Here is a 24,745-nt window from a genome sequence, read left to right as displayed (position 1 = left end):
TTTAGGCAAAGACGTATTTTGGGAACGGAGGAGAAAGTGGCAACCTGCTCCTGTATTCTTGCCTGGGAAACCCCATGGACAGAGGAGCCAGGCAGTCTACAGTCCATGCATGTATGCTAAGTTGCTTCAGTCATATCCGACCAGTTCTTTGTGACCATATAGACTGTAGCCCGCCAGGCTCCTCTGTCCATGGGATGCTCCAGGCAGGAATACTGGAGTGGGTTGCCATGCCCTCCTCCAGAGCTACAGTCCATGAGGTCCCAAAGAGTCAGACGTGACTTAGCGACTGACCACACACACATAGTTTGGAAATTATCATCTGAGCATTCTTTTTTTAAATCTTCCTCAGTACAAGTAAAGAGAGCACGTCTCAGGAAGCTGAAGGAACCTTTTCTTCCTCTGAAGATTCTGTACACAAGTCTAAGATGGCAGAGCAGCCACTTACACCTCCCCGTTCTTCCGTGGAAATGCCTGCACACCCAGCTCCTCGAACAGTCACAGATGAGGAGATAAACTTTGTTAAGACCTGCCTGCAGAGGTGGAGGAACGAGATTGAACAGGATATACAAGGTTGGCTCTTTCTGCTTGTCAGAGGGTTACTCTTTGCCTTTTCTGTTTGTGTGAATACATGGAAATTAGGCACCTTGGAGACATATCCTGTCATTACCATGCATTCTGTTGAATTTGATGAATTGTGACCTCTTTGGTACTTTTTGTTCCCTGTAAGATTAGGTCAGACACTTTGCTTTAGTAATATAACCATGAAATGTTCTTCCCTAGATTCCTTCCTGAAATCTTGGATACACAGTGCCACTCACCTTAGAGAATTTTCTGCGTCTGCTGGATTTCTTTTCCTGTAATTTATCTGAACTCAGACTTCAGTTGACCCAAATTTAGAATTGCAGTTTCCTGAATTTCCACTTTTAAAATTTTTTCTACATACAGTTTGCTGTATTGACAGTTAAGGAGGCAAAGAATATGTGATTAATGCATGCAGTGTAAAATCACATTATTCAGCATTTTGTTCCTAAAATCCTTTGGCCTTGTCTTGTTATCGTCCTCCCCTTCTTTCTCCTTTTATCTAGGAGCAATAAATAAGTAAATGATACAAATCTAGATTCCTCCCAAGTTTTTTTTAGAAATCTTAATGTAGTTATATTAAACTATAAGTCTTTGTAACCTAAAGCACTAGCTTCTTTAAAACTGCATGCTTCCTTATGGTTCATAGAGAGAAGCTGAAAGGGTGAAAACCTCAGGTACAGAGAAGCTGTAGTCTTTGCAGAGCTAAAGCTGCATGTGTGACATGGGATGAAATCATTATAACTTGAGTGTTCTTTTTTTAACAGACTTAAAGAACGGTATTGCAAGCACTACCCAGACTATTGAGCAAATGTACTGTGATCCTCTCCTCCGTCAGGTAGAATGAAAATTGATGGGGAAGTAGTCAAGGCATGTTCTAATGGTGCTAATGGGCAGATACAGACAGAGAAGTTGATGGTTTTCTTTGAAACTGAATGGAAACTTCCCTAAGATATAAAAATTAATTTTAGAAAGAAATATGTATTATTCTGTGTTTTAGGCTAAAAAAGAGCAGTGTATCTTCCTTCTACCACCAATAGGATGTAAAACATATTTGTCCTGAGTCTGACACATGGTATTTTTTCATGTATGAGAAAGGTTTGTTGTTAAATATTAATAAAGTTTCTCATAAAATGGTAATTAAGCAGTACAGTGGAGGAAACCTGACCAGGGACTGGTTCCCCATCCTTTGCAGAGTACCGTGATCCTTCGTGATCCTCTGTTTAGCAGTATGATTTTTTAACCTTTATGTCTCTATTAATTCCAAAAGAGAGGTAGGCAGGGCAGAAATTCTTACTTTCCATATATGTTTTTATTTAGAATAACATTCTGGGCATAGATGGGAAAGAAGCTGCAGTTAGGGACCTGCCCTCCACGGGCTTCTGTGTAAATGCATGACTGGGAGGAGAGCCCTGTGTCTAGGGTCACGGGAAACCATGGTAGTGTTGCATAGCAAGAATGCACCATGTGAGTCTTGGGTGTTGACCGTTTTCTCTTTTCTATTCTTTAAAAAATTTATCACAGTAAAAACAAGTCAAGGTACTGATTGAATGTAATTTTACTTTACTTACTCGCCTTTCTTTCACCAAGACTTAACTTACCACTTAAGCATTACTCTTACTTTCTCCATATTGCCGGTAGGGGCGGTAGGGCAGGGGAAGATTTTCAGATTTTGAAACAAACAAGATGTAGTTAAAAGGGTCTTCACCCCAGATAAGTGGGTGATTACCTGCAAGAAGAAATATAAAGACCATGTGACTGATTCATAATGAAATATGCTAACGTAGGTTTTAGTTAATAGAAAATTTTATTAATTTTAGTTAATAAAACTTAGTCCTAGAACAGCATAACTTCTATAGGTCCCAGGTGTGGTAAGCATCTTCTCAACATGAGTGGTCATGGTGCTTCTATTTTTAGATAGACTGAGTTTGGAACTGGGGGAATAAATAGGTGTCATTATCTTTTGTTTTAGATCTATAATCATAGCAGTTTATAGAGTTGAAAGAGGTCTCAGAGGTCATCTAGTTTAGCCGTCTGATTTTAAAGATTGAGGAATGGAGACATAATTGGGAGATTCCAAGGCTGTGTTTTTTTCAGTTCCTCTTGAATCAACAAGATGTTTTGTTGATGTGAACCCTACATCAAACACACGTGTGAATGGGCAGTTTTCTTCGGTCTTATGGTTGGGTATACTTTGGAATTTTCGTCACGTAAACTCCTGTCGGATGACTTTGCTTTAACCTAACACGGGGAACCCTTTCTGACTTGCAGGTGCCTTATCGCTTGCATGCAGTTCTTGTTCACGAAGGACAGGCAAACGCGGGGCACTACTGGGCCTATGTCTATAATCAGCCGCGACAAGTCTGGCTCAAGTACAATGACATCTCTGTTACCGAGTCTTCCTGGGAAGAACTTGAAAGAGATTCCTATGGGGGCCAGAGAAATGTTAGTGCTTACTGCCTGATGTACATTAACGACAAGCTACCCCACTTCAATGCAGGTAAAAACACTGTAAGCAGAGGCCAGGCTTGGGGAGATTTTGTACTTCTCAGGGAAGGGAACAGTCTTGTAGTTAAAAAAAAAAAATTAAACTCAGATTTATTAGAAAGTAATTATGTGTTTAAGAAACACAAATAGTATAAAAGAGAAGAAAAAGGAAGAATAAGTTTGCTTTCCTACGTCCTTGAGCCCAACAAGTATCCAATCTTAGGCTCCTAATGTAGTCTTCTAGAAATGTTCTGTGCAGATGCTAGGTTTTATTTATTGATATCTCACCTATACCCCATTTTTTCCCACCAAATGGGATATTTTTCCATTCTGTTTGGCATCTTTTTCATTGTTTTTCTTAGCAATCTCTCTTTTTATGAATAGAACCAACTTATTCCTATTAACAACTGTAAAATAATTCCATTGCATTGAGTATATATATAATTTATTAAACCAGCCTCCTGTTGATAGACTTTTAAGTTGCCTCTAGTTTTTCCCTTTTTTACTGACATTCTTATGTGCGTATTTTTTGCACCTTTTGGAGAATAGCCAGATTTTACAAGTGGATTTGCCTCAGTGGTTTCAGACTTCTCATACTGCTACTAATGCTAACAGTAATCATAATTATCATTTATGCTGGTACTTTCCTCCTTACTGCATGCTTTCAAGCTTTATTTCTCTAATAACTTATTAACTCTAACACGGAGGAGGGCAGGCCAGAAATTCTTATCACCCACATTTTCCAGCTGAGGTTCTGTACTTGTCATACAGCCAGTAAATATTCTGGTTCCAGATTCTATGCTGTTTTCCATGTATATTACACTTTCTTTTTTCTTTCACATCTGAGATCATACAGGGCATCTTCTTTTAATGTTCAAACTTTACTGTGTTGCATAAGTAAGGAAATATATAAGCATTTTGTCTGGGCGGCAAATGATCTTTCTTGTGTGCTTGCTAGGTAGGGGATGGAGAGAATGCTCACTTCACAGTAACTGATCGTCCTAAATGCATGTTTGCAGTGTGAGGGCAGGAACAGCTGCTTGTGGGAGTTTCTGTACAAACGATTGTTCTGGCTGTGGGTGGTATATAGGGGCCTTGTTATAACGGGTATGGCTCATCTGTAGAAATAGACAAAAAGTGGGAACTGTCATTTAGTGAAAAGACTAGTTAACAGCAACCAGTATGTGGATGTGCTACTCTTCGGTAGGTTTTTTATGATTTGTGTCGGTTGTAGGGTTGGAAATGAGGTTGAATATGTCATTGATAGCCTTGCCATTTTTCATCATAGCCTTTAGTGAACCCCAGGTATTATTGATCTATTTATTGATCTAACCTTTGTATTCCTTTGCTTTGTGGTAGCACTTGATTATGTGAAACTTTAGGCAGTATAAATGTCTTGGTTTTCACTTTCAACCATCTTGAGATGGATATACTTTGTTATTTAATTCAATTTATTATTATTATTTTTTGACCACACTATATTGCATGTGAGATCTTATTTCCCTGACCAGGGATCAAACCCATGTCCCCTACAGTGGAAGCTCAGAGTCCCAACCTCTGGACCACAAGGGAAGTCCTGGAGATGGATATTCTTATCAGTAATAGGGGCATTGTTTACACTGATAAAACTGTTTATCTTGAAATTTCCATTGAATCTAATGATTTTCTGAATTCCCAAGAAATGTTTGGTTTGTTCTTGCTACTTTGTCCGTGACTGGCCTCTACTCCAAATCCTCACTTGTTACCATTGATTGATTCATTTAACAAATATTTAATGTCCCTCCCTTCCAATATGCCAGCCACTGTTATTGGGGTACCGTGACTATTGGCCTGATACTGTCAGTACTTCAGACAATGGATGGATTATGTATGTATTTTCCATTAAAAGTAAGAAAAAAGACAAGTGTCTTTCTTTCTTTTTTTCTGGAAAGGAGCTTTGGTTTCCTTGAGACCTTTTGCTTGGTGGGACTCTGTTTTAACTGTGTCTTTGTTCTTCCTTAGAGGTGGCCCCTAATGAATTAAATCAGATGTCAGGAGAAGTGGAAGCCCTGTCTGTTGAACTTAAGCATTACATTCAGGAAGATAACTGGAGGTTTGAGCAGGAAGTGGAGGAATGGGAAGAAGAGCAGTCTTGCAAAATTCCTCAGATGGAATCTTCCACCAGCTCAGCATCACAGGACTTCTCTCCATCACAAGGTATCTGAGCAGGGCATTTATGCCAGTGACTTGGGGGAGTTCACGCTGCACCCCGGTAGCCAGCCCCGTGCATGTCCTCTGAGTGAGCCATGCCACGCTCTGTGCAGTGGCGCTGCACTCCCGTAACCAGCCCCGTGCACGTCCTCTGAGTGAGCCCATGCCATGCTCTGCGCAGTGGGATCAGAGTTGGTGTTGCACAGCCTGACAGCCTAGCCTGTGGCTCTAGACAGCCAGTTCTGCTGAGCAGAAGTAGCAGCAGAAAGATGAGCAGCTAGCTGCCTGTACTTTCATTGTTTAGTGCTTGCTTATTTCCCAGGTTGCGGGAGAAACTATGGTAAGATTAATAGGTAGATTTTATGAAAACTGTTCTGTAAAGGTGATCTTCCTAACGGATAGTTGTTTATAGGAAGCCTTTTTGCCATGAAGAAATACGACAACATTGGGAGCACATTAAACTTTACAGAATCACCAGTGACTCCTTGCTGAAGTAGCTATTTCTTTTAGCCACTAGTTTCTAGGGGAAATTTACATAATTTTTTCAAAAGGTTAGTTAGAAGGTGTGCACATTAAACTTTGTATCCAGTCCTGCTTGCCTTGTAGAGTGTTCTAGTGGTTTAATTACCAGATGCTGATTCCTACCTGCTGTTCTTTCTCAGAATCTTCAGTAGCCTCTTCCCACGGGGCTCGGTGCCTGTCCTCTGAGCATGCTGTGATCGTGAAGGAGCAGACTGCCCAGGCGATTGCAAACACAGCACACGCCTATGAAAACAGTGGCGTAGAAGCTGCACTGAGTGAGGTGAGAGGGGCCTAGAAGCCCAAAATCCGGAGGGGTGGGCTTTCGGCAATAATTGCCACAGTTTTCTCACATTTCTTTTATTCTGTGTCTGCTGCATTTAACCAATCCCTCTTTATTTCTGTTTTTTTCTTACTCTTTCTCTCCATTCTGCTGCCACAGCTTAAGGAAGCTGAACCCAAGAAGCCCATGCCCCTGGAAACAAACCTTGCAGAGCAGTCAGAGCAGCCCCCACAGGCTCGTGACGCAGAGTCTGCTGCCCAGCCTAATGCTGAGGTCTCTGAAGTCGAGATTCCCAGTGTGGGAAGGATTCTGGTTAGATCTGATGCAGATGGATATGATGAGGAGGTACAGAGATGAGTCAGGGTCTAGCTGTCTGTTGTCAGTCTTGTGTTTCCTTCTCACGTGACTGAGCATAGCTGTGTAAGGCGTTCGGCAACAGTGTTTTCCCCTAGACACAGGCGGTGGGCGAGAGGGCCTTCGTCACCGTCCTACACCGCTGCCAGCAGGTCCCTACTCAGACCTGTCCTTACGAGGCCACTGTGGAGTCCAGGTGGCTCAGAAGGGTAGAATTTAGTTCCATGTGTCGTATCCTGAACAAAAAATTGCCTTTTAAGTTAGGAGTCTTTGGTAATATTAGTCCATTGCATTTCCTCCAAATAGGAGAATTTCAGTTGTCTAGTGAGCAGGTCAAATGTGAGTTGACCTGGTTTTACCTCTGAAGCTCCGGGGAGAAGCTGCAGATTTCCGGGTTGTTAGCTGTCTGCCTCCTTTGCAGCTGTCGCCACACACTAACAGTCCTGAATCCTGTCCTCAGGTTTCTGTGGGACGGTTTGTTTTTTTATAATCATTGCAAGGTTTTCACTTTATAAAGTCCTATTTGTGTACCTGCTAGTTTCAGACTTTCAGATGTGCTGTTCACCCAGGTAAAACTCTGAAAGACTGGTGTATTCAGGATGGACACCCAAACCTCAGAACTCAGGTGGAATTCTCACTTCAGACCTTTCCCCTCTGAGAGCTGTAATTTACCTTGATTATGTAGCAGTGCCATATCGTAGGTATGTTTAGACATACCACTTTATTCATCTGCTAAATTAGAGAGAGTCTATAGGAATAGCTTGTCATGGACAAGGTCTTGTGGTCGTGCAGAGGGCCAGGGGCTGCTAGTGTTGAGTGGGGTGTGTGAGCCTGCCCCTGCAGTGGCTGCTGGCCGGGGAGCACGCCACCCTGCTTCCCTGCAGCGGTCTGTTCACCTTTCTTTCACAGTCTTCTTCTGAACCTTTCTCCTCTGCTTTCTCTCTGTGTTTTGTGCCCTCTTGTGGTAGGTGATGCTGAGCCCTGCCATGCAAGGGGTCATCCTGGCCATAGCTAAAGCCCGTCAGACCTTTGACCGAGATGGGTCTGAAGCAGGGCTTATTAAGGTATCTCTGTTTTGTCTTGTTTTTTAAATTATAATTTAATTAGAATTAGGATTAAATTCTAATCCTTATACCACAGGGATCATAATCATGGGGCAGTGATTATATCAGATGCTGAAAAAGTGTTTTTCATTCAAGTAAAACGTAAAACTCCCTTCGCTGCCCGACTAACAGCACAGCCGTACCACAGCAATGATGGCTCCTCCTCTCGTGGCACTAATGCAGCCTCGGTGCTCAGGTCACACCTGGCCTGGAGTAACCTCCTCGTTGTTAGGAGGTGCCTGTTAATAAAGCTGTGAATGAGACCTTGCCTTTGTAATTTGGAGGCCATAATATAACAAAGTAGGCCATGCTTTTTAAGATGCTTGAATAAAATTTAAGATTCTTAAATACATTTATTTGGATTTTTAAATTTCAGGTCCTTGGTACTCAAAGATACGCCTGAAACAATTAAAACTTTTGTTTTTCTGAGCACTGTATGAGGAAAATAATTTTCTTGTGAGTACAGGATGTCTCTGGTGCCAGAGGAGTTTTGGCCTTTTTGAAAGGCAAAGAGATTATAGGTTCCAGTTGCCTCTGTCATTCCTCAATAAGAACTTCTTAGAAGTCGTCTTAGAGTGATGAAAACCTCCTTAGGCAGCGGTTTCTATGTGTACAAGCCCACCATGCCCCCTTTTCTGACTACCAATTCTGTCTTCAATAGGCATTCCATGAAGAGTACTCCAGGCTCTATCAGCTTGCCAAGGAGACCCCCACCTCTCACAGTGACCCTCGTCTTCAGCATGTGCTCGTCTACTTCTTCCAAAATGAAGCACCTAAAAGGGTAGTAGAGCGGACCCTTCTGGAACAATTTGCCGATAAAAATCTTAGCTATGATGAAAGGTGAGAAGGGAGTACTTTGGTGAACCACCCTTCCTTCTATCTTGACCAAGTCCTCTGAAGGGGAAACTGTCATTGCTTTCTTAACTTTGTCCACAGATCGATCAGTATTATGAAGGTGGCTCAAGCAAAACTGAAGGAGATTGGTCCAGATGACATGAATATGGAAGAGTACAAGGTGAGGTCTTCCCTTTACATCTACAAAGCAACCATATGAATTTCTAAGGCAACCCTAACAATTAAAAAACAAAAATGTAAGGAGGCTGAGCTATTGAAACATTTAGGGCTGTCATTTATATGTTCTTCTCGCGCATGCTAAGTCACTTCAGTTGTATCCAACTCTTTGTGACCGTATGGACTGTAGCCTGCCAAACTCCTCTGTTCATGGGATTCTCCAGGCAAGAATACTGGAGTGGGTTGCCGTTTCCTTCTCCAATATTTTCCTCCTCGTATAGTAAATTATACATATGCACAAATATATTTATAATCCAATTTGTACAACTTGTAGTAATATTAATAAACTTTATATATAAGCTATAAAGCAGACAATTTAATATTATCGCCAAGTGACTCCCACCCCCTCTCAGAAAAAGCTGAGTCAGAATGAATGATCTTTTCTTAACCCTTTGAATGGCCAGTTTCTTTATGCCATTCTTCTCTTCAGCTGATCAGCACTTCATTTCCCTTAAATACTCACTTTAGCCTTGTCCTAGGCAATGCAATTCGTGACTTCACGGTTTTGGTTTGCTTTAAATAATACAGTTTTCTAATATTTCTGTATTCAAAACTAAATGCATTTTATGCATTAAAATGCATGCGTGACTACAAATTTCCAAAAATGAAAGACGTCATGTAGGTACGACACTGTTGGGTGCCACCTCGGTGTGCCCTGGCCCCCACCCCCCACCCCCCCAGGCAAGCTTAGTGTTGTTCCTGAGACTGGAGCAGCCCTGACCTTCTGTCTTCCCTCGTCTGAATGGCTTCCTCAGAACTCAGGAGGCCATTCATTCAGACCAGAGCTGAATGACTTTGGCGTGGGTGTTGGAAGTTACGATCCGAAATTCTAAAGCTCATGTGAAATGAATATTTCTGTTCCTCGGCAGCAGGAACAGGACATGGAAAATTAAGGTCAGCAGTAGACTTTTATCATAAATGTCCAGTACTTTATTATCTGAAAGCTTTTGTGTCTCCTGTTTTTGTGCCGGTCCATATGAGCTCCGTAAGTATTAGTACTGAGTTTGAAGCTTGCTGTGGGGAAAAGGGTAGAAGTAGTTTCAGTCATAATCATGAATGGCTGTCATTCCTTTTCAGAAATGGCATGAAGATTACAGTTTGTTCCGAAAGGTGTCTGTGTATCTCCTGACAGGCCTGGAACTCTATCAGAAAGGAAAGTAAGTGGTGTCTCAGGTTACCGAGCATGCTGGTTGTGGTTGCCCACCAGGAACTCTCAGGACTACAGCCCCTTCCACATACACCCTGTGTCTCTGCCTTTTTCAGTGTTCTGCTTCACGTTTGCACTGAACATCACACATGTGTCTTCATGTTTTATATAATGATAGATTTCTTGGTTGAGAGATATAATGGCCAATTTTCTTTGTGATAAATGAAAATGTACTCAGAAAATGAATTTTAGAGTCAGTGTGGGCCGTAGTGAGCCTCTCATCCACTTCCTTGTTGTAGAGTTGGGAGGAACAGAAGTCCAGGGAAGTGCCATGATTTGCCTTGCGCTTCCCGGCCAGTTTGCAGAGGAGCTGAGGCTGGCTGTGGCCTTTGGGCCTCAGGCTTTTTCAGCTGCACCGTGCTGCCTCCATGCTGAAGACTTTTCCGTCCCTGCAGCCGGTTCCGTTCTTGTACTAGAGAGCGATGGGGACTAAGCCCTGGGTTTGGGAAAGGAGCACTGAGCTGTTTTTCATCAATAACTTTCTCAGGTACCAAGAGGCACTTTCCTACCTGGTGTACGCCTACCAAAGCAATGCCGCTCTGCTGATGAAGGGGCCCCAGCGGGGTGTAAAGGAGTCGGTGATCGCTTTATACCGAAGAAAATGCCTTCTGGTGTGTACTCTTTATAAAGCCTGACGATTTTTGTGTTTTATTGCATTTATTTACCTCTGTTCCTAGAAGCCAGAAAGAAATATAACATAAAAAAAAAAAAAATGCAGGTTTTAGATTGTTCTAAACCCTCAAGAGTAGTATTACATTGAAACAGATGAAGTTATTTCAGTGAACATCATCATTCTTCCGCCCCCGATAGAAGTTAGGTGAGAACCGCATCTCCCCTTTTTGGTGCCCTTCATGTGTGCCTCATCACAGCTTATATCACACGCCTCTCTGCTAGATTGTGAGTTCCTTGAGCATAGATCCTCTTCTCAGTCAGCCTTTTTCTCTGTGCCTGGCACATAGTAAGCATCTAATAAACACGTGTTTTCTATGTTCCCTAACTAATAAGCTAGTAGATGAGAAGCATTAGTGATGTCTAAAGAGACTCCAGTTTTTAAAAGGTTTGAGCCATAAGGATTGGTCCTGCTGTGCTGTTAACATCCTTGTCATAAACCACAGGAGATCTAGGGTGGTCATTTTGCACTTGGCTGCTGCGTGGGAAGGCACACCCATAGTCTGCCTGCCTTCCCAGGGGTCCCTCCAGGTGCTTGTCTTCAGAAAACTGCAGAGGTGGCCTAACCTCAGGCTAAGCTTGCATTGGGCCTCCCTGCCACCCAGCAGGATCACCCTCCACCAAGGAGGAGTCAGGCCCGCATTTCTGCCACTACCTCTTGTTAATACCAAATGGAAGAGATTAAGTTGTGACATGTATGTATCTCAGAAGCTTCATTTTCTGATTATACTTGGATTTCTGTGTCAGTTATAGATATGGCAGGGCACTTTGAAGCTGAAAAGGGAGCCTTGTAGATTTGATGGACCGCAAATGCTTTTATTTTTTAAATCATCAAATAGAGATTAGGTTTTGAACATCCTGCTCAGCTGCCACGGGAAGGCAGTAATAAGGATTTGGCTTCTTTTCATCTCTGGCTCTCAGCTCCCAGTTTGTGTCAGAATCACCTAAGGGGCTTTCACATGTTGGTGGCCCAGGCCTCCCCCAGACGGTTAAACCAGTCTCCGGGTGAGGGGCCTGGGCACCACCTTGTCTTCTGCAGGTGATTTTTGATTTTTGATGAAGACTGAGAACCATCGAATAGGTCTTTTGATAGAAGCAGGTGTTAAATATGACCTTGACTTATAAGTTGAGGCCACTTGGTAAGAGGCTTTGCTGCATTCCGATCATATTGGGAGCGTTTAAAAAAAAAAAATCCCAGTGCCTAGGTCAGCCAAATACCAGTCAAATCAGCATGAGTGGGTTGGGGCATCTGTGGTTTTTAAGGATCCCCAGGCAATTCCAATGTACAGTGAAGTTTGGGAACTACTTGTTTAAATATTTGTCTTCTTTTTGAGACTTTTTTCCCCACTGTTTTTTATCCATAGGAGCTGAATGCCAAAGCAGCTTCTCTCTTTGAAACAAATGATGAGCACTCTGTAACAGAGGGTATTAATGTGATGAATGAGTTGATCATTCCCTGTATTCACCTTATCATTAATAATGACATCTCCAAGGATGACCTGGATGCCATTGAGGTCATGAGAAACCACTGGTGCTCTTACCTTGGGCAAGATATCGCAGGTGTGTTGTTTGTTGCCATTGCCAATAATTTCTAAGACCCTTGAGAGTTCTAGAAATGACAGTTGGACTCACTCTGTAGCAGTGGTTGTCAAACCTTTTTAAGGGATTGGAATCCCTGAACATATAAAGGCTTGAAAATTACATCTGTTGTATTGAAACAAGGAACAGGACCCTGAACCCCTGTCCTTAGCCTCCCCTTACCTCCTCTGTGGTTGCTGAATTCACCTCCACAGCCAGCCACACAGTGCTATTTGGAAAAAAAAAAAAAAAATCACTGCTCTCCAGCAATGTTAGACTGCTGTTACTTTTCTGTCTGCCAAAATCTGAACTTGAACTTTGTAGTTTAAATATTTAAAAATCTGTTTATGTTGCTTGATTACCAGTCGGTGCCATAATTAAATCTTCCTGTGACTTGAAGTTGCAAGACATAAACATTTTATTAACTGTGATGCTTTCAAGGTTAATAAATTAGTAAATGGGATGTTTGTGCCTGTCCAAAGCATTTTGGAGAGGGAGCCTAAAACAAGGTATTTTGGGGCGAGTTTAGTTGTCTTAGAAAGTTGTTATGTATCCTAATGTGAAGCCTCTTTGTTGCTCACTGATGTAAAGACATTCTGTTGATTTGTCAGTGTTCAAGTTTATGATATTTATTGAAAAAATCTATAATAATTAGTAGCTAAGAATTTCATTTTAATGTTTTCAGTTTTTGTTTAAACTATGTGTGACATTATAGCTTTACTTAATGCCATGTACACACTAGTATATTTTAATTGAAGGATAAGACCAGCGTTATCTTTATTGCAGTAGAATGTTTACAGCACATTATATTTATGGTACTTTCTCAAATTTTAAAGGATGATTGATTAGAAGACATGTCCATAATGAAGTGAATATATAGTGTTATCCTGCCTCATGTCAGATGACTTAAAACAATGACCTAAAACTTTGCTATAGTTGGCAAATAGGTCTTTGCTCTTGATTTGGTATCAAGGAATCATCATTTGTCATTAGCTGGCCAGAGCAATGCTTTGAACTTGGAGGTTGTTGCAGACTTACTAGTTTTAACTCAAGAGATTTATTTAGCTGTATACTAACCATCCATTTTCCCTCCACAGAAAATCTGCAGCTATGCTTAGGGGAATTTCTACCCAGACTTCTAGATCCTTCCGCAGAAATCATTGTCTTAAAGGAGCCTCCAACTATTCGGCCCAATTCTCCCTATGACCTTTGTAGTCGATTTGCAGCTGTCATGGAGTCAATCCAAGGAGTGTCAGCTGTGACAGTGAAATAAGTCCCCGCGTGTTCAAGACCCAGCCTGGTCTTCGGTTGATCATCTGTTGCACAGAAGTCTGTTGTCACAGTGTTTTCCCTGGGAAAGGGATTAGGTGGGAAAGTGAGACTCAGATCCAGATCCTAACTATGCTGTGTGTGTAAAGAAGGATTGAAATAAAACTGCACTTTTTAGGTACAGAATCAGAGAAGCGATTTCATGAAAAAAGGCAGGAACCAGTGTATTAAGGTGTTGATTTGTGGCAGAAGCCCCAAAATGTCTCTTGTCTCTACAAGACGGCCTGGGTTTTTCTGAGCCTCAGAGTATCCTTCAGGCATAAGTATTTTTGACAGCAGACTAAAAGGGTGATTCATCAGGACCTGAACTGTATGAACAGCTACTCGTTATTTGATCAGATACAGATGACATTAAAAAAAAATTGACTGCAAGGGAGGAAATGAAAAAATGGGTTGTTGCCTGGCTCTTGACAGGAGATGAAAAAATAGGTTGTTGATGAGCCACCACCCTTTCACATGTGGGTAGAACATAAGGTCATGTGGCAGTAAGATGCTGAAAAGTCAAGAAAAGCTGCCTCTCCTTTCTTTCTTCTATTTTATTTTATATTTTTAATTAAACCAGAAAACCTCATACTCAGTCCTGAGTGAAAGAAAGGAGAAAGCATTAAGGACATCAGATGGAATAGCAGCATTGTGAAACTTGACTAAAGATCACATTTTCATAGTTGTTAACTATTTAAAGGTAAAATTTTCTAGCATCTGAAAATGGCTAAGGCTGCTACTGGTCCAGAAGAACATTTTAACACCCCACCCCCTTTTTTCCTTTTAAAAACTAGGGGATGTGGGTTTGTAAAAAGAATATATATATATGTATATGTAGAGAGAGAAATATCCCGTTGACCATTTTTAAAAGGCTCCAGATTGGGTATTGTGTTTTAACCAAATTATAAAGATTACCAGGGGAATTGTGGGAGGGTCAAAGACTTGCTACAACTATGCAGATTTTATAAATGTGCAATAAAAGTATTTGTTTTATCTTTGGTATGCAGTATGGCCTTTGTTTACATATATTCTATTTTGGAAATGGATGGACTCAGTAAGCATTTCTCTTGTTTCAGTTTTTCTTCTTAAAAAGAAAAGGGCAGATTAAAGGGTTAAAAAGCTTGATGGGAATGAAAAGTGTCAACTAAAAATAGTCACAACCTGAAAGCAGAGAGTGGTTTTATTCCATGGGAATTTTTAGAACTTCAGGCCTGGGAGGCAGCCTCTCAAGTAGCCCTGAGAAACTGCTCCAAGGAGGCGATGGGGAAAGGAGTCAGGTTATATAGAAGTTTGTACCAAAGAGAGGCAGATAGTCTGAACATCAAAGATTACTGTTAATTAAGGAAAACCAGCTGTCACAAGGAGTTCAGTGCTCTTCTCTATGGGAAGATGCAAGCATCTGGGCTCACTGAACTCATTCCTTTCATATGCATCTCAGCTATCTGGGGGCATTGTTCTCCCTTTTCCGGCCCTCTGGGCTCAGAAATGAACATTTGGAGGGCCTGAATCACAGATGGCTGTGACCTCCTTTCTAGATATGGCAGGAGATACTCCATTTCACAAAGGCAAGTTACTTCTTGAGCAACACCTAGTGGTGTCTGATTTCATCTTATTTGCTGGTTGCATTGCATGTACGTGTATTCACATCGTAATTTGATTTAGAAGGCAAAAAAGTTATTTTCTTGAAGCTGAATATTTTATATTTTGGTCAAATGAATGGTTAAGCCATCTTTTACAGATATTCAGAGGTGCTTTTGTGTTTTAAAGCTCACTGCAAAGATTTTTTTCATGGCGAAATGATTAATTTTCTTACTCATTGATTGTGTGTGTGCTAAGTTGCTTCAGTCATGTCTGACTCTTTGCGACCCCATGGACTGGAGCCCACCAGGCTCCTCTGTCCATGGGATTCTCCAGGCAAGAATACTGGAGTGGGTTGCCATCCCCTCCTCCAGGGGATCTTCTCTATACAGGGAGCAAACCCACATCTCTTGGCATTAGCAGGTGGGTCCTTTACCAGTAGTGCCACCTGGGAAGCCTTTCACTATTGACCATTCGCCTTTTGCTTTTAAATCCCTGCCATTCCTGAGTGCTGTGTATAGTTATGTAACAACCCTGGGATGATAATGAGGACTGTTGGCTTGCCCAAGGTCACGGGTGTCCTAGGTAGCGGAGCCAGGACACTTGTCCTTGGTACGTCTCACTTCATAACCTGTCCTATTAACAACTACTCGACTGCCCTTGGACGTCTTGTGAGATACTTTGTGTGGTGCCTTTTCGCATTAGTTATTTCCTGATCAGCTGTTGAAAATCTACAGTTGGTGAAGAAAGGAACAGCTGGACATCTGTAGTGGTGGGTCTGCTCAGACCACCCAGCGTGGTGCTGGGGCTGCCTTAGGTACTGCTTGATTTCTTTTAGGGTCAGGAAAGTGCCTCAGGCTAAGAATGGTTTTACTTATTCCAAGGGTTGTGAAAAAGAAGGATGAGCGGAAGGGATGTTCGGGACAAGGTGGGAAAAGAACCAACCTGACCCTTGACCTGGAATGATTCAAGAGTTTGGGCAGGTTACATGACTTCTCCATGACTTCACTGGAGACTGGGATTCGCCTCTCCCTGATTAACTGGCATTGCAATCCTTTTCTGTTGGGGTTTGTTAGCTCTTTTAAGAACTATTGTTCAGTCACTCAGTCGTGTCCAACTCTGCGACCCCATGGACTACAGCACATCAGGCTTCCCTGTCCTTGACAATTTCCCGGAGTTTGCTCAAACTCACGTCCATTGAGTTGGGGATGCCATCCAACCATCTCATCCTCTGTCATCTCCTTCTCCTGCCTTCAGTCTTTCCCCGCATCAGGGTCTTTTACAATGAGTCTGCTCTTCGCATCAGGTGGCCAAAGAATTGGAGCTTCAGCATCAGCCCTTCCAGTGAATATTCAGGGTTGATTTCCTTTAGGATGGACTGGTTTGATCTCCATGCAGTCCAATGGCCTCTCTAGAGTCTTCTCCAGTGCCACAGTTTGAAAACACCAATTCCCTGATTGGGTTGGACAATTAGAGCCCATATGCCACAACCAAGACCCACTACAGCAAATAATATTTTAAAAAATAATCTCTTGGTTCTTTTTTATGGCAGGAATCCAATTACTAGCTCTTGTGTGGGGTGTTTTACGGTTCTTCAGAGAACCCTGTGCAAAACCTCCACATTGTTCCCTGGTGCAGCTTTGGGACTTTCTGACTGACCTCTCCCAATCTCAGCTTCTGCTGTCACCAGCCTTACCTTCCAGCAGTGCTCCGGACAGTGCCACCCAGACTGCCTTCCCCGGTACCCATTCAGGTTACAGAAGACCTAGCCATCCACGCACCAGAAAAGGCAGGGGGACTGGTGCTGCTGCCTCGCCCCACACAAGCCAGCCCTCGGGCGCGGGCTGCTCCAGTGGAGGTCAGGCACCCTCTTCTGTGCCTCTGTCACCAGGAGTTTCTGCTGCTCAGCAGGGTGGGATGGGTACGTTTCAGATACTGTCATTCCTGCTGGGAGCAGCTGCATCTGTGAATGGTTCTCCTGTGGTCCATCTTCCTGCCGCCCCCCTCACAAGGAAGGGTGGAGACATCACAGTGCTCCCGACTGTTGCAAATTCCCTTCCAGGAATCCTCCCTGATGAGTCTGGGTACTTCTTTTAGGCGGACTGTGTGAAGGCTGACCACCGGTTTACTTCCTAGCAGCAGAGTGGTGAGCCCCTGGCTTTAGAGTGCGTACTAGTACTAAGTCAATCCACTCGTATCCAGCTCTTTGCAGGCCTTAAGGACTGTAGCCCACCTGGCTCCTCTGTCCAGAACACAGGGCTTCCTGAAGAACCCAAGGAATATGTCACCCATTGGATTTAGCTTTGAGGTACTATTCAAAATTCTGGGCAACTATGAATATGGACGAGGTAGCAAGAACACCTGGCTTTAAAAATAAATCCATCAATTAGTTAAGTGGGATGTGATTCCAGTTTCTTTCAGTTCTATATCAGAGGCCAGTGACTGCAAACATTTTCCGACCTCTGAGTTTTGTATTACCCTAACCCTGGCTGCTAAGACACACCTCCAGTCCAGAAGCCCATGAAACTATTTCTGATTTTCCTCACATTCCAAAATGTGTCTCACCCTTGCGACTTTCCCCTTAGAGTTAGTCCCAGAGGCTCAGAAGGGTAACATGAATATTTTAACAAGAACTTCCTGGAATGCCTTCTTTGCAAGTGGTGAAATGTTCAGATTCAAAGGAAGGCCAGTGGAGAAGATAGCATGGAATTCATCAAATTCTAACTGCATCAGGTTTGGCAAGTCCCTGAGTTATTTTCTTACAATGCCTTGCACATAATAAAAGCTTTTGGCTTGAAACCTTAATTGATTGATGTCCCTTTCTGTTTCTCATACATATGACAACACACTTCTCCATGTGTAACCACAACAAAGAAATGTTGTTAATGCTAATTTGCCACAAATGTATGAGAAAAGACTGAGCTGAAGCTAAGATTTAATGAGTTCTATTTTTATTTCTCATTATTTTCCCTACAAAGTAGGTAGATAAGCACGGTGGCAGTTTTAGGTGAAAAGCATCTTCCTCAGATTTTTTCTTGAAAAGTAGATTCTGTCCAGAATGCAGATCACTTCCTTCAGGGGATGACATGCTATTGACTGGGAATCAATCAACAGGGCCTGCTCCACTCCCGAATGTTTCTTAAATGCCTTTGTGTCCTTTTTAAAGGAGAGTTAGAAAAACAGACTGATTTTTTTCTTAACAGATGTTTAGTTTGTGTCCTTTCTTTGCAGAGGAAGTCATAATCACATGCTGATGGAAAACATCGTCAGCACCTGCACCCTGGGGATTAGGGTGAGGGCTGCAAGCCACCAGCAGGAGCAGGTGAGCTATCTGACAACAAAGACCCTGTTTAGACCCCAACAAATGCATGGAGAACGAGATTTTTCTCATAGGTCTTTTTTTCTTCTGCTGCTGGGGTGCTAGTTTTTCCTTTGTTCTGGTGGATTGTCGGCAGCCCACCCCCATGAAGCAACCAGTTGGCATGATGAAAGAATGCCACAGCATCCAAACCTTGGATTCAAGTCTCTGCCAGCTAATTACTCACTGTGGGCATGTTGCCTAAATTCTTCATTTCCTCATTAGGAAAACAAATAATATCTGTTCTCCCCAGCTCAAAAAATGAAAAACAAACCCTCAAAATAACAGTAAATAAAGCACAAGATATGTGAAAGTGCATTGTCATTCTTAAACCCCACCCAGCTGTGTGGCAGGGATATGGCACAGGGACAAGGTGTTAGGAAAGGGGAGTGCTCCTGCTGCAGGTCAGCTGAGCTATTCCTGGCCCCATGCTTGGCTTCCTGTGGTTCTAGGAACACAGATAACATTTTTCAGGAGAGAGATGGAGAGAGAAGAAAGTGTAAGGCAAGGTCTGGTTCCTTCCTACTTCACCAGCCTTCCCTTAACTTTCTTCTCTCTCCATCTAGAACTGCTGTCCACCCTTTAGCTTTTAGCCAGTTACCATTTCCTTAGCGTACCCACTCATTGAACCTGACTAGGTTAAATTCCTCCTATTGCATGAACTTATAGAACTATGTGGTGGTGGTGGTTAATCACTCGGTCATGTCCGACTCTCTTGCAACACCACAGACTGTGGCCCGCCGGGCTCCTCTGTCCATGGGATTTCCCAGGCAAGAATACTGGCGTGGGTTGCCATTTCCTTCTCTAGGGGATCTTCCCCACCCAGGGGTCAAACCCATGTCTCTTGCATTGGCAGGTGGATTCTTTATCACCAAGCTACCAGGGAAGCCCATGAAACCATGTACCTTCCCAAGTTTGTAAAGTCTGTCACAATTAACAATTTGCACTGATGTGACTCCCTGTCAGTATTTGTCTCCCCTAATTGCCTAGATGAGGGGCAGGGACAAATTTTGTCTTACTGCTGGTTGCTAGCACAATGCCTGGCATGTGGTAGGTGGACAACAATATTTGTTCAGAGATGGATGAATGATGACATGGGTCCTCCTTGTAGATCCTATGGGATCCAAGGAGAACTCTTGGATATTTGAGCTTCACTCCTGATTGAAACTTGGCCTCGAGATCTTTGAAATGTAATCGAGAAAGGATAGTTGATAAAATGGGCATCAAAACCAGAGAAGGCCAGAATACAAATTCGATGCAATCCCCTTTTATACTCAAAAATTCATTTACCTAAGGCTTTTGGATCTGTGTATGTGAAGTGAATATATACAGAAGGATATATGTAAAAGGGCGAAGAACTTTCTAGAGAAACCGATCCCTACAGGATGCTATTCTGGGTGAGAAAGTAAGTGAGTCAGGTACTGCAGACAAAGTTGCACCGGGGCAACTCATTTCCTCAGAAAAAATAAAGGGAACTGCTATGGGCTATGCTGGCAAATGGTTTATTCTTGTGTTGGTATGTGCATATTCTTGCTTGAGAAATGGCTACCTCAAGATGTCAGGGCTCTTCAATCAAGAAGGAGAAGCATCTGAGCACAAGCAGTATAGTCTCAGGGCAAAGTGCACCACCAGCGTGTGGAGGGAGGGTCTCCTCCGTCCTATGAGCAAAGGTGCCTTTGAACTTGGAGAAGCAATCTGAGGACATTGGAACCATCACCCTTAGTTGTACTCCTGCGGGAATTGTCAGTGGGGGTCAGTGGTGACTCTCAGCCAATTAGGGGAGTGGGAGGCAGATGGTAGTGAAAGGAAGAGGGCGGGTTTGCAGGGTAATTTCAGCTGATGAGTGGGTTTACGAGCAAGCAGGAGGCTTCCTCTTGAGGACCTGCAGAAATTCCTAGGGAAGATTTGGGGTGGAAAGGGGGACAAGCAAAGGAACTGGGGTCATTGTTGTGAAAGGGACTTTATTGGCAGCTACAGCCTAGGTAGGTCATCTGACATTTGGATTAAAATGTTAAGGGATTTATGATGTGAGTCTGCATATGGTAAAAGGTATTTCCAGGAAGCTGACAATTCTTTCCAGGTATATGCCCATGTTGGGCAGTCCTTGGGCACAGCCATGCCAGGGATCTTCCTAGTGTCAGTGCTGAAAGTGCCATGTTCTGGGCAAACCAGGATTGTTGGTCACCCTGTCACTCACACTATTTCTTACCTTCATGTTGGGGAGACAGAGCAGACCACATACAGCCTCCTAACATAGCAGAAATAAGAATATGTCTTCCCTTTGGAATATTAAGAATCTACAGATATATTGTGACACTCCCTTTCAAATCATGCACCTGAAGCTGAAAATGAAGGCAAGGAGGGTTCCTATCCTGAGATGTTATTCTAGGCCAATATTTCATTTTCAATTGCCAAGGTATATTCTTAAACTTTTCTATCTACATGTAGAGTAGACTAGTTTTTCTAGGATGGATGCAATTTTGTAATGTTTTCCTTGGTAATAGAAGAATCAAGTATATAATTCATAAGTTTAAAAGCATTTTATGTAAATAAAATCTAAATCAGATAAATATGCTTTTAGAAGCTGTGCTTTGATTTTTCATTCTGAAATTACGATCATATCACTAAGACAGTCAAATTCCTGAACAAACAGGACAGTGACCACCACCCCTAAAATGAGGCAAACAAATACAGAGTGAAGAGGGTAAGGAAGAAAAAGGATTCTACTGACATTCCTCTGTCCCAGAGATTCCTTGGCAGAAGCTTGTCCTAGATGAGCAGAGTTCTAGATCTTGGCATTAGGTAGAAGGAGCCATCAGATACCTCTGCTGGAGCACAGGATGGTGGGGCTGTTGTAGGAACAGCCATGTGGGGAGAAGTCACATCTTCTTTTCCCAGGCAGGCTGAGAAGACGAGGAGTAACCCACCAAGGGCCAGGAAAACACCAGCAGCCCAACCCAGGTAGAGGGCATCTCCGAACTCCCACCGAGGCACGATCTCAGGGATGCTGTCATCCCAGAAGTCTTGGATTGTGGCGTAGGCCACCCAGGAGACAGGAAGGAGGGTAGTGGCCGCAGCTGATGCCTCCAAAGTCCCTCCCAGGAGGCAAAGCCTCCTTTTAAGCACCCGTCTGATCCTATGAAACTGGAAGCCTTCAGCCCCAAAGCCAGAGAGCAGAAGCCCCACGAGTCCGAGCCCATGAGAGGCCACCATGAGGATGCGGGATGCCTGGAGCTCCCGGGGCAGAGACAGGAAGGACTCAAAGGCCTTGCACACAGTGGCGACTTCCTCCTGATCCACGCAGACCTCCCAAAGCCCCATGGTCCAGGTCTCCATTTCGTTCAGCTCCAGACTGAGAGTCTTCCACTGGGGAAGGACAGTGGTGACGCATAAGCAGACGCAGCCAAGGAGAGAAAGGAGCAGTCCCCCTAGCTGGACTTTCCCATGGAAACTCCAGGACATGGTTGCTCCCAACAGAGAATAAAGGCAGAAAGCAAAGGAGAGGCGGCTCAGTGACTGTGTCAGGCAGGACTTTTGGGAAATTGAGCCGAAGGATTTTGCATTTGGAGAGGGTTCCTGTTTCAGTTTTCTAGGCAGCTGGTGCCAGGAACTTGGCAATGTTTGGGTTTAGGGGGTGTGCCCAAGATTGGATGTGGGAGTGGACCCTGGGGGAAGGGCCCATGAGAGGCAAAATAGTCAGATAGTAAACCATCAATACATATTTGATGAGTATATTCAAAAAATTACTCCCCAGGTCCAAGAAGACAAGAACGATGTTCTGGGAATACACACTTACGTAATCTTTCTAGAGGGTCACATGACGTCATGTTTTACACTTTTTGTTGTTGTTTTTGGTTAGCTGCTAAGTTGTGCCCGACTCTTCATGACCCCATGGACTATAGCCCATCAGGCTCCTCTGTCCATGGGATTTTCCAGGCACGAATACTGGAGTGGGTTGTCATTTCCCTCTCCAGGGGATCTTCCTGACCCAGGGAGGGAACCCATGTCACCTGCATCTCCTTCACCGGCAGGCAGATTCTTTACCTCTGAGTCACCAGGGAAGCCTTTTACACTTTAAAATATATACACGGGTGCATGCGTGCTCAGTCGCTTCAACCGTGTCTGACTCTGTGGGACCTTATGGACTGTCACCTGTCAGGCTCCTCTGTCCATGAGATTCTCCAGGAAAGAATACTGGAGTGGGTTGCCATGCCCTTCTCCAGGAAATATATGCATACTTTGTCCCAACACCCTACCTCCAAGAATTTACCTTAATTTATTGTGAATATACACAAAGATGTATGAAAATATCCTTTGAACTAGTGTTGATCGTTGTGTATTATTACATACAGTTTAGGCAGCTGTTTTAAATTAATGCAGAAGAAATTTTAATGACGTGAAAAATGTTTTTGATGTTTTAAGTAACAAAAACAGTGACCAAACAATATATACATTCACTTTCAGGTTCACTTTCACAAAAAAGTGCATACATCTGTATCTATATGTATTAATATGTATGTGTGTTTGTACATATATATGTGTGTGTGTGTATATGTATATACACATATATATGTGTATGTATATATATATGTATATATATCATATACCACAACGTGTTAACCATGGTTATTTTTAGTGGAAAGAGCATGGATAGTTTTTTATTTGTGCCTGGGAGGGATTGGGGGCAGGAGGAGAAGGGGATGACAGAGGATGAGATGTCTGGATGGCATCACGGACTCGATGGACGTGAGTCTGAGTGAACTCCGGGAGTTAGTGATGGACAGGGAGGCCTGGCGTGCTGCGATTCATGGGATCGCAAAGAGTCGGACACGACTGAGCGACTGGACTGAACTGATGTATTGAGTTGGCCAAAAAAACTCGTTCGGGGCTTTCCATAACGTGTAATGGAAAAGCCCAAATGAACTTTTCGGCCAGCCCAACATTTTATACATTTTACAGATTTAATCATTTAGTGATTTCGTAGGCAGAAAGAAAAAAAAATCTCCTATCCAAGGAGTTTATTCAGACCCAGAATATAGCAGGAGGTAAGCGCTTCCACCTCCGACTCCGGCTGACAGCAGCTATAAATAGATGGTAGTCACACCAGCTTTCATTCCTATTTGTTGCTGCTGACAAGAGACAGGTTCCGACAGGAAAGGAAATAATTCACATTTACTGAGTGTGGCTGAAAACCAGACTTTTGGCCAGATTCTTTATCCTTATTTAATGTTCACACCCGCGCTGTGAGATACACGTCAGGTAGCTTGCCAAGGTCCCCCAGCTGGTAAGCAAGAAATCCAAGTCCGAGCCCGCGGCTGGAGCTCTGATGTTTCCCGTTTGTCTCCCGCCAGCGCAGAGATGCTTCCTGCCCTGCGCCTGCGCACTCGTGACACAGCATGCCGCCGTGGGCTCATCTTTATGGCAAAATATGAAAGAAAACTGGGATTTATTATATTGAAGACATAAGTGTTGACCAACGTATTCCCCTATTTACATTTTGATCTGAGTGCCCTGTAGTACACTAGGAAGTGAAAAGGGGGCCTGGGATAGTAAGGGGAAAGCATCTGAAAAAACAGTACCTTGACTTAACCTCAATGACACCTCAATGCTTAAGCAGCCTGATTAACTTATCAGTCTTGTAGGGATGGACAGAGGTGAGCAGAATCTTCTGGAACGTCTCCTTTTCTTTCATGTTTTATTATTGCAAATTTCAAACATATATAAAAATAGAGCAGATGGCATAAAGAAATCTCGTGTACTCTCACTCAGCTTCAGAAATTATTCACTGATAGCAATCTTGTTTCATCCATACCTGCAGCCACCGCTCCCTGTCCATCCTTTAATCCTGCCTTGAAACAAATGGGATGCTCTTTTAAATTGTAGTCTCCTTCTGCTGCTTTTATAGCAACCACATGTTCTAATCAAAGCGATGGCAAAATATTATGCTTCCCTGGAAACACTGTCTGCTTGTTCTATATCCATCCAGATTTGTGTTTGACACTTTGTTTGCTGAATCCAGGCATGCCACATGTGTGTGAGACATGTTAGGTCAGGAGGAATTCTTTCAGACACTGTTCCTCACTTCTTTGGCTTTTCTTCAGAGCCCTTTCTTGTGCAAATCTGTGAGTTAGGAGATATACAAACCAGGATAAATATGAATTATAAAAGAGGTCAGGTAAGGGAAAACAAGAACCCATTCATTTGTTAATTTCTTTAAAAAAAAATTAAAATAAATATTTGGCTGCCCCAGGTCTTAGCTGTGGGATGTGTGATCTAGTTCCCTGACCAGGGATCAAACTCTGGCCCCTGCATTGGGGGCATGGAGTCTTAGCCATTGGACCACCAGGGAAGCCCCCTAATTTCTTTAAAATTTTTTTAAAATTTATTTTTTATTGAAGTATAGTTGTATACAATGTTGTGTTAGTTTCTGGTACACAGCAAAGTGATTCAGTTATATA

General features: G+C 43.0%; 2 protein-coding genes across 6 annotated transcripts in view; one reads left to right on the top strand and one right to left on the bottom strand.

Annotated features, from left to right (window-relative positions):
• USP28 (ubiquitin specific peptidase 28) overlaps nt 1-14,357 on the top strand; it is a 72,934-nt gene extending 58,577 nt beyond the window's left edge. For 2 of the 5 annotated variants that reach the window (XM_040258025.1, XM_040258024.1), the window contains exons 14-26: nt 350-570; nt 1,347-1,417; nt 2,851-3,079; nt 5,068-5,262; nt 5,919-6,058; nt 6,218-6,403; nt 7,381-7,476; nt 8,177-8,355; nt 8,452-8,530; nt 9,664-9,743; nt 10,281-10,404; nt 11,827-12,022; nt 13,138-14,357. In XM_040258025.1, the coding sequence (XP_040113959.1) occupies nt 350-570; nt 1,347-1,417; nt 2,851-3,079; nt 5,068-5,262; nt 5,919-6,058; nt 6,218-6,403; nt 7,381-7,476; nt 8,177-8,355; nt 8,452-8,530; nt 9,664-9,743; nt 10,281-10,404; nt 11,827-12,022; nt 13,138-13,313 (1,972 nt within the window). In that variant the 3' untranslated portion in view covers nt 13,314-14,357. The remainder of the gene's footprint in view (nt 1-349; nt 571-1,346; nt 1,418-2,850; nt 3,080-5,067; nt 5,263-5,918; nt 6,059-6,217; nt 6,404-7,380; nt 7,477-8,176; nt 8,356-8,451; nt 8,531-9,663; nt 9,744-10,280; nt 10,405-11,826; nt 12,023-13,137) is intronic. The other 3 variants (XM_040258028.1, XM_040258027.1, XM_040258026.1) reach the window with 2 other exon arrangements.
• A 6,699-nt stretch (nt 14,358-21,056) lies between these two features.
• Nucleotides 21,057-21,749, bottom strand: CLDN25 (claudin 25). Its single transcript, XM_040258022.1, has one exon. It carries the CDS (start codon nt 21,747-21,749, stop codon nt 21,057-21,059), a length of 693 nt encoding a protein of 230 aa, XP_040113956.1.
• Between the last annotated feature and the right edge of the window lie 2,996 nt (nt 21,750-24,745).

This window comes from Oryx dammah, unplaced genomic scaffold, assembly GCF_014754425.2.
Source record: "Oryx dammah isolate SB20612 unplaced genomic scaffold, SCBI_Odam_1.1 HiC_scaffold_17, whole genome shotgun sequence".
NCBI lineage: Eukaryota > Metazoa > Chordata > Mammalia > Artiodactyla > Bovidae > Oryx > Oryx dammah.
Note: the sequence above shows the minus strand (reverse complement) of the source record. Positions and strands in the feature narration are given on the sequence as shown.

Bases quoted from the DNA above. Each gene is read 5' to 3' on its own strand.
- CLDN25 (XM_040258022.1), bottom strand. From the start codon at position 21,749: ATGTCCTGGAGTTTCCATGGGAAAGTCCAGCTAGGGGGACTGCTCCTT.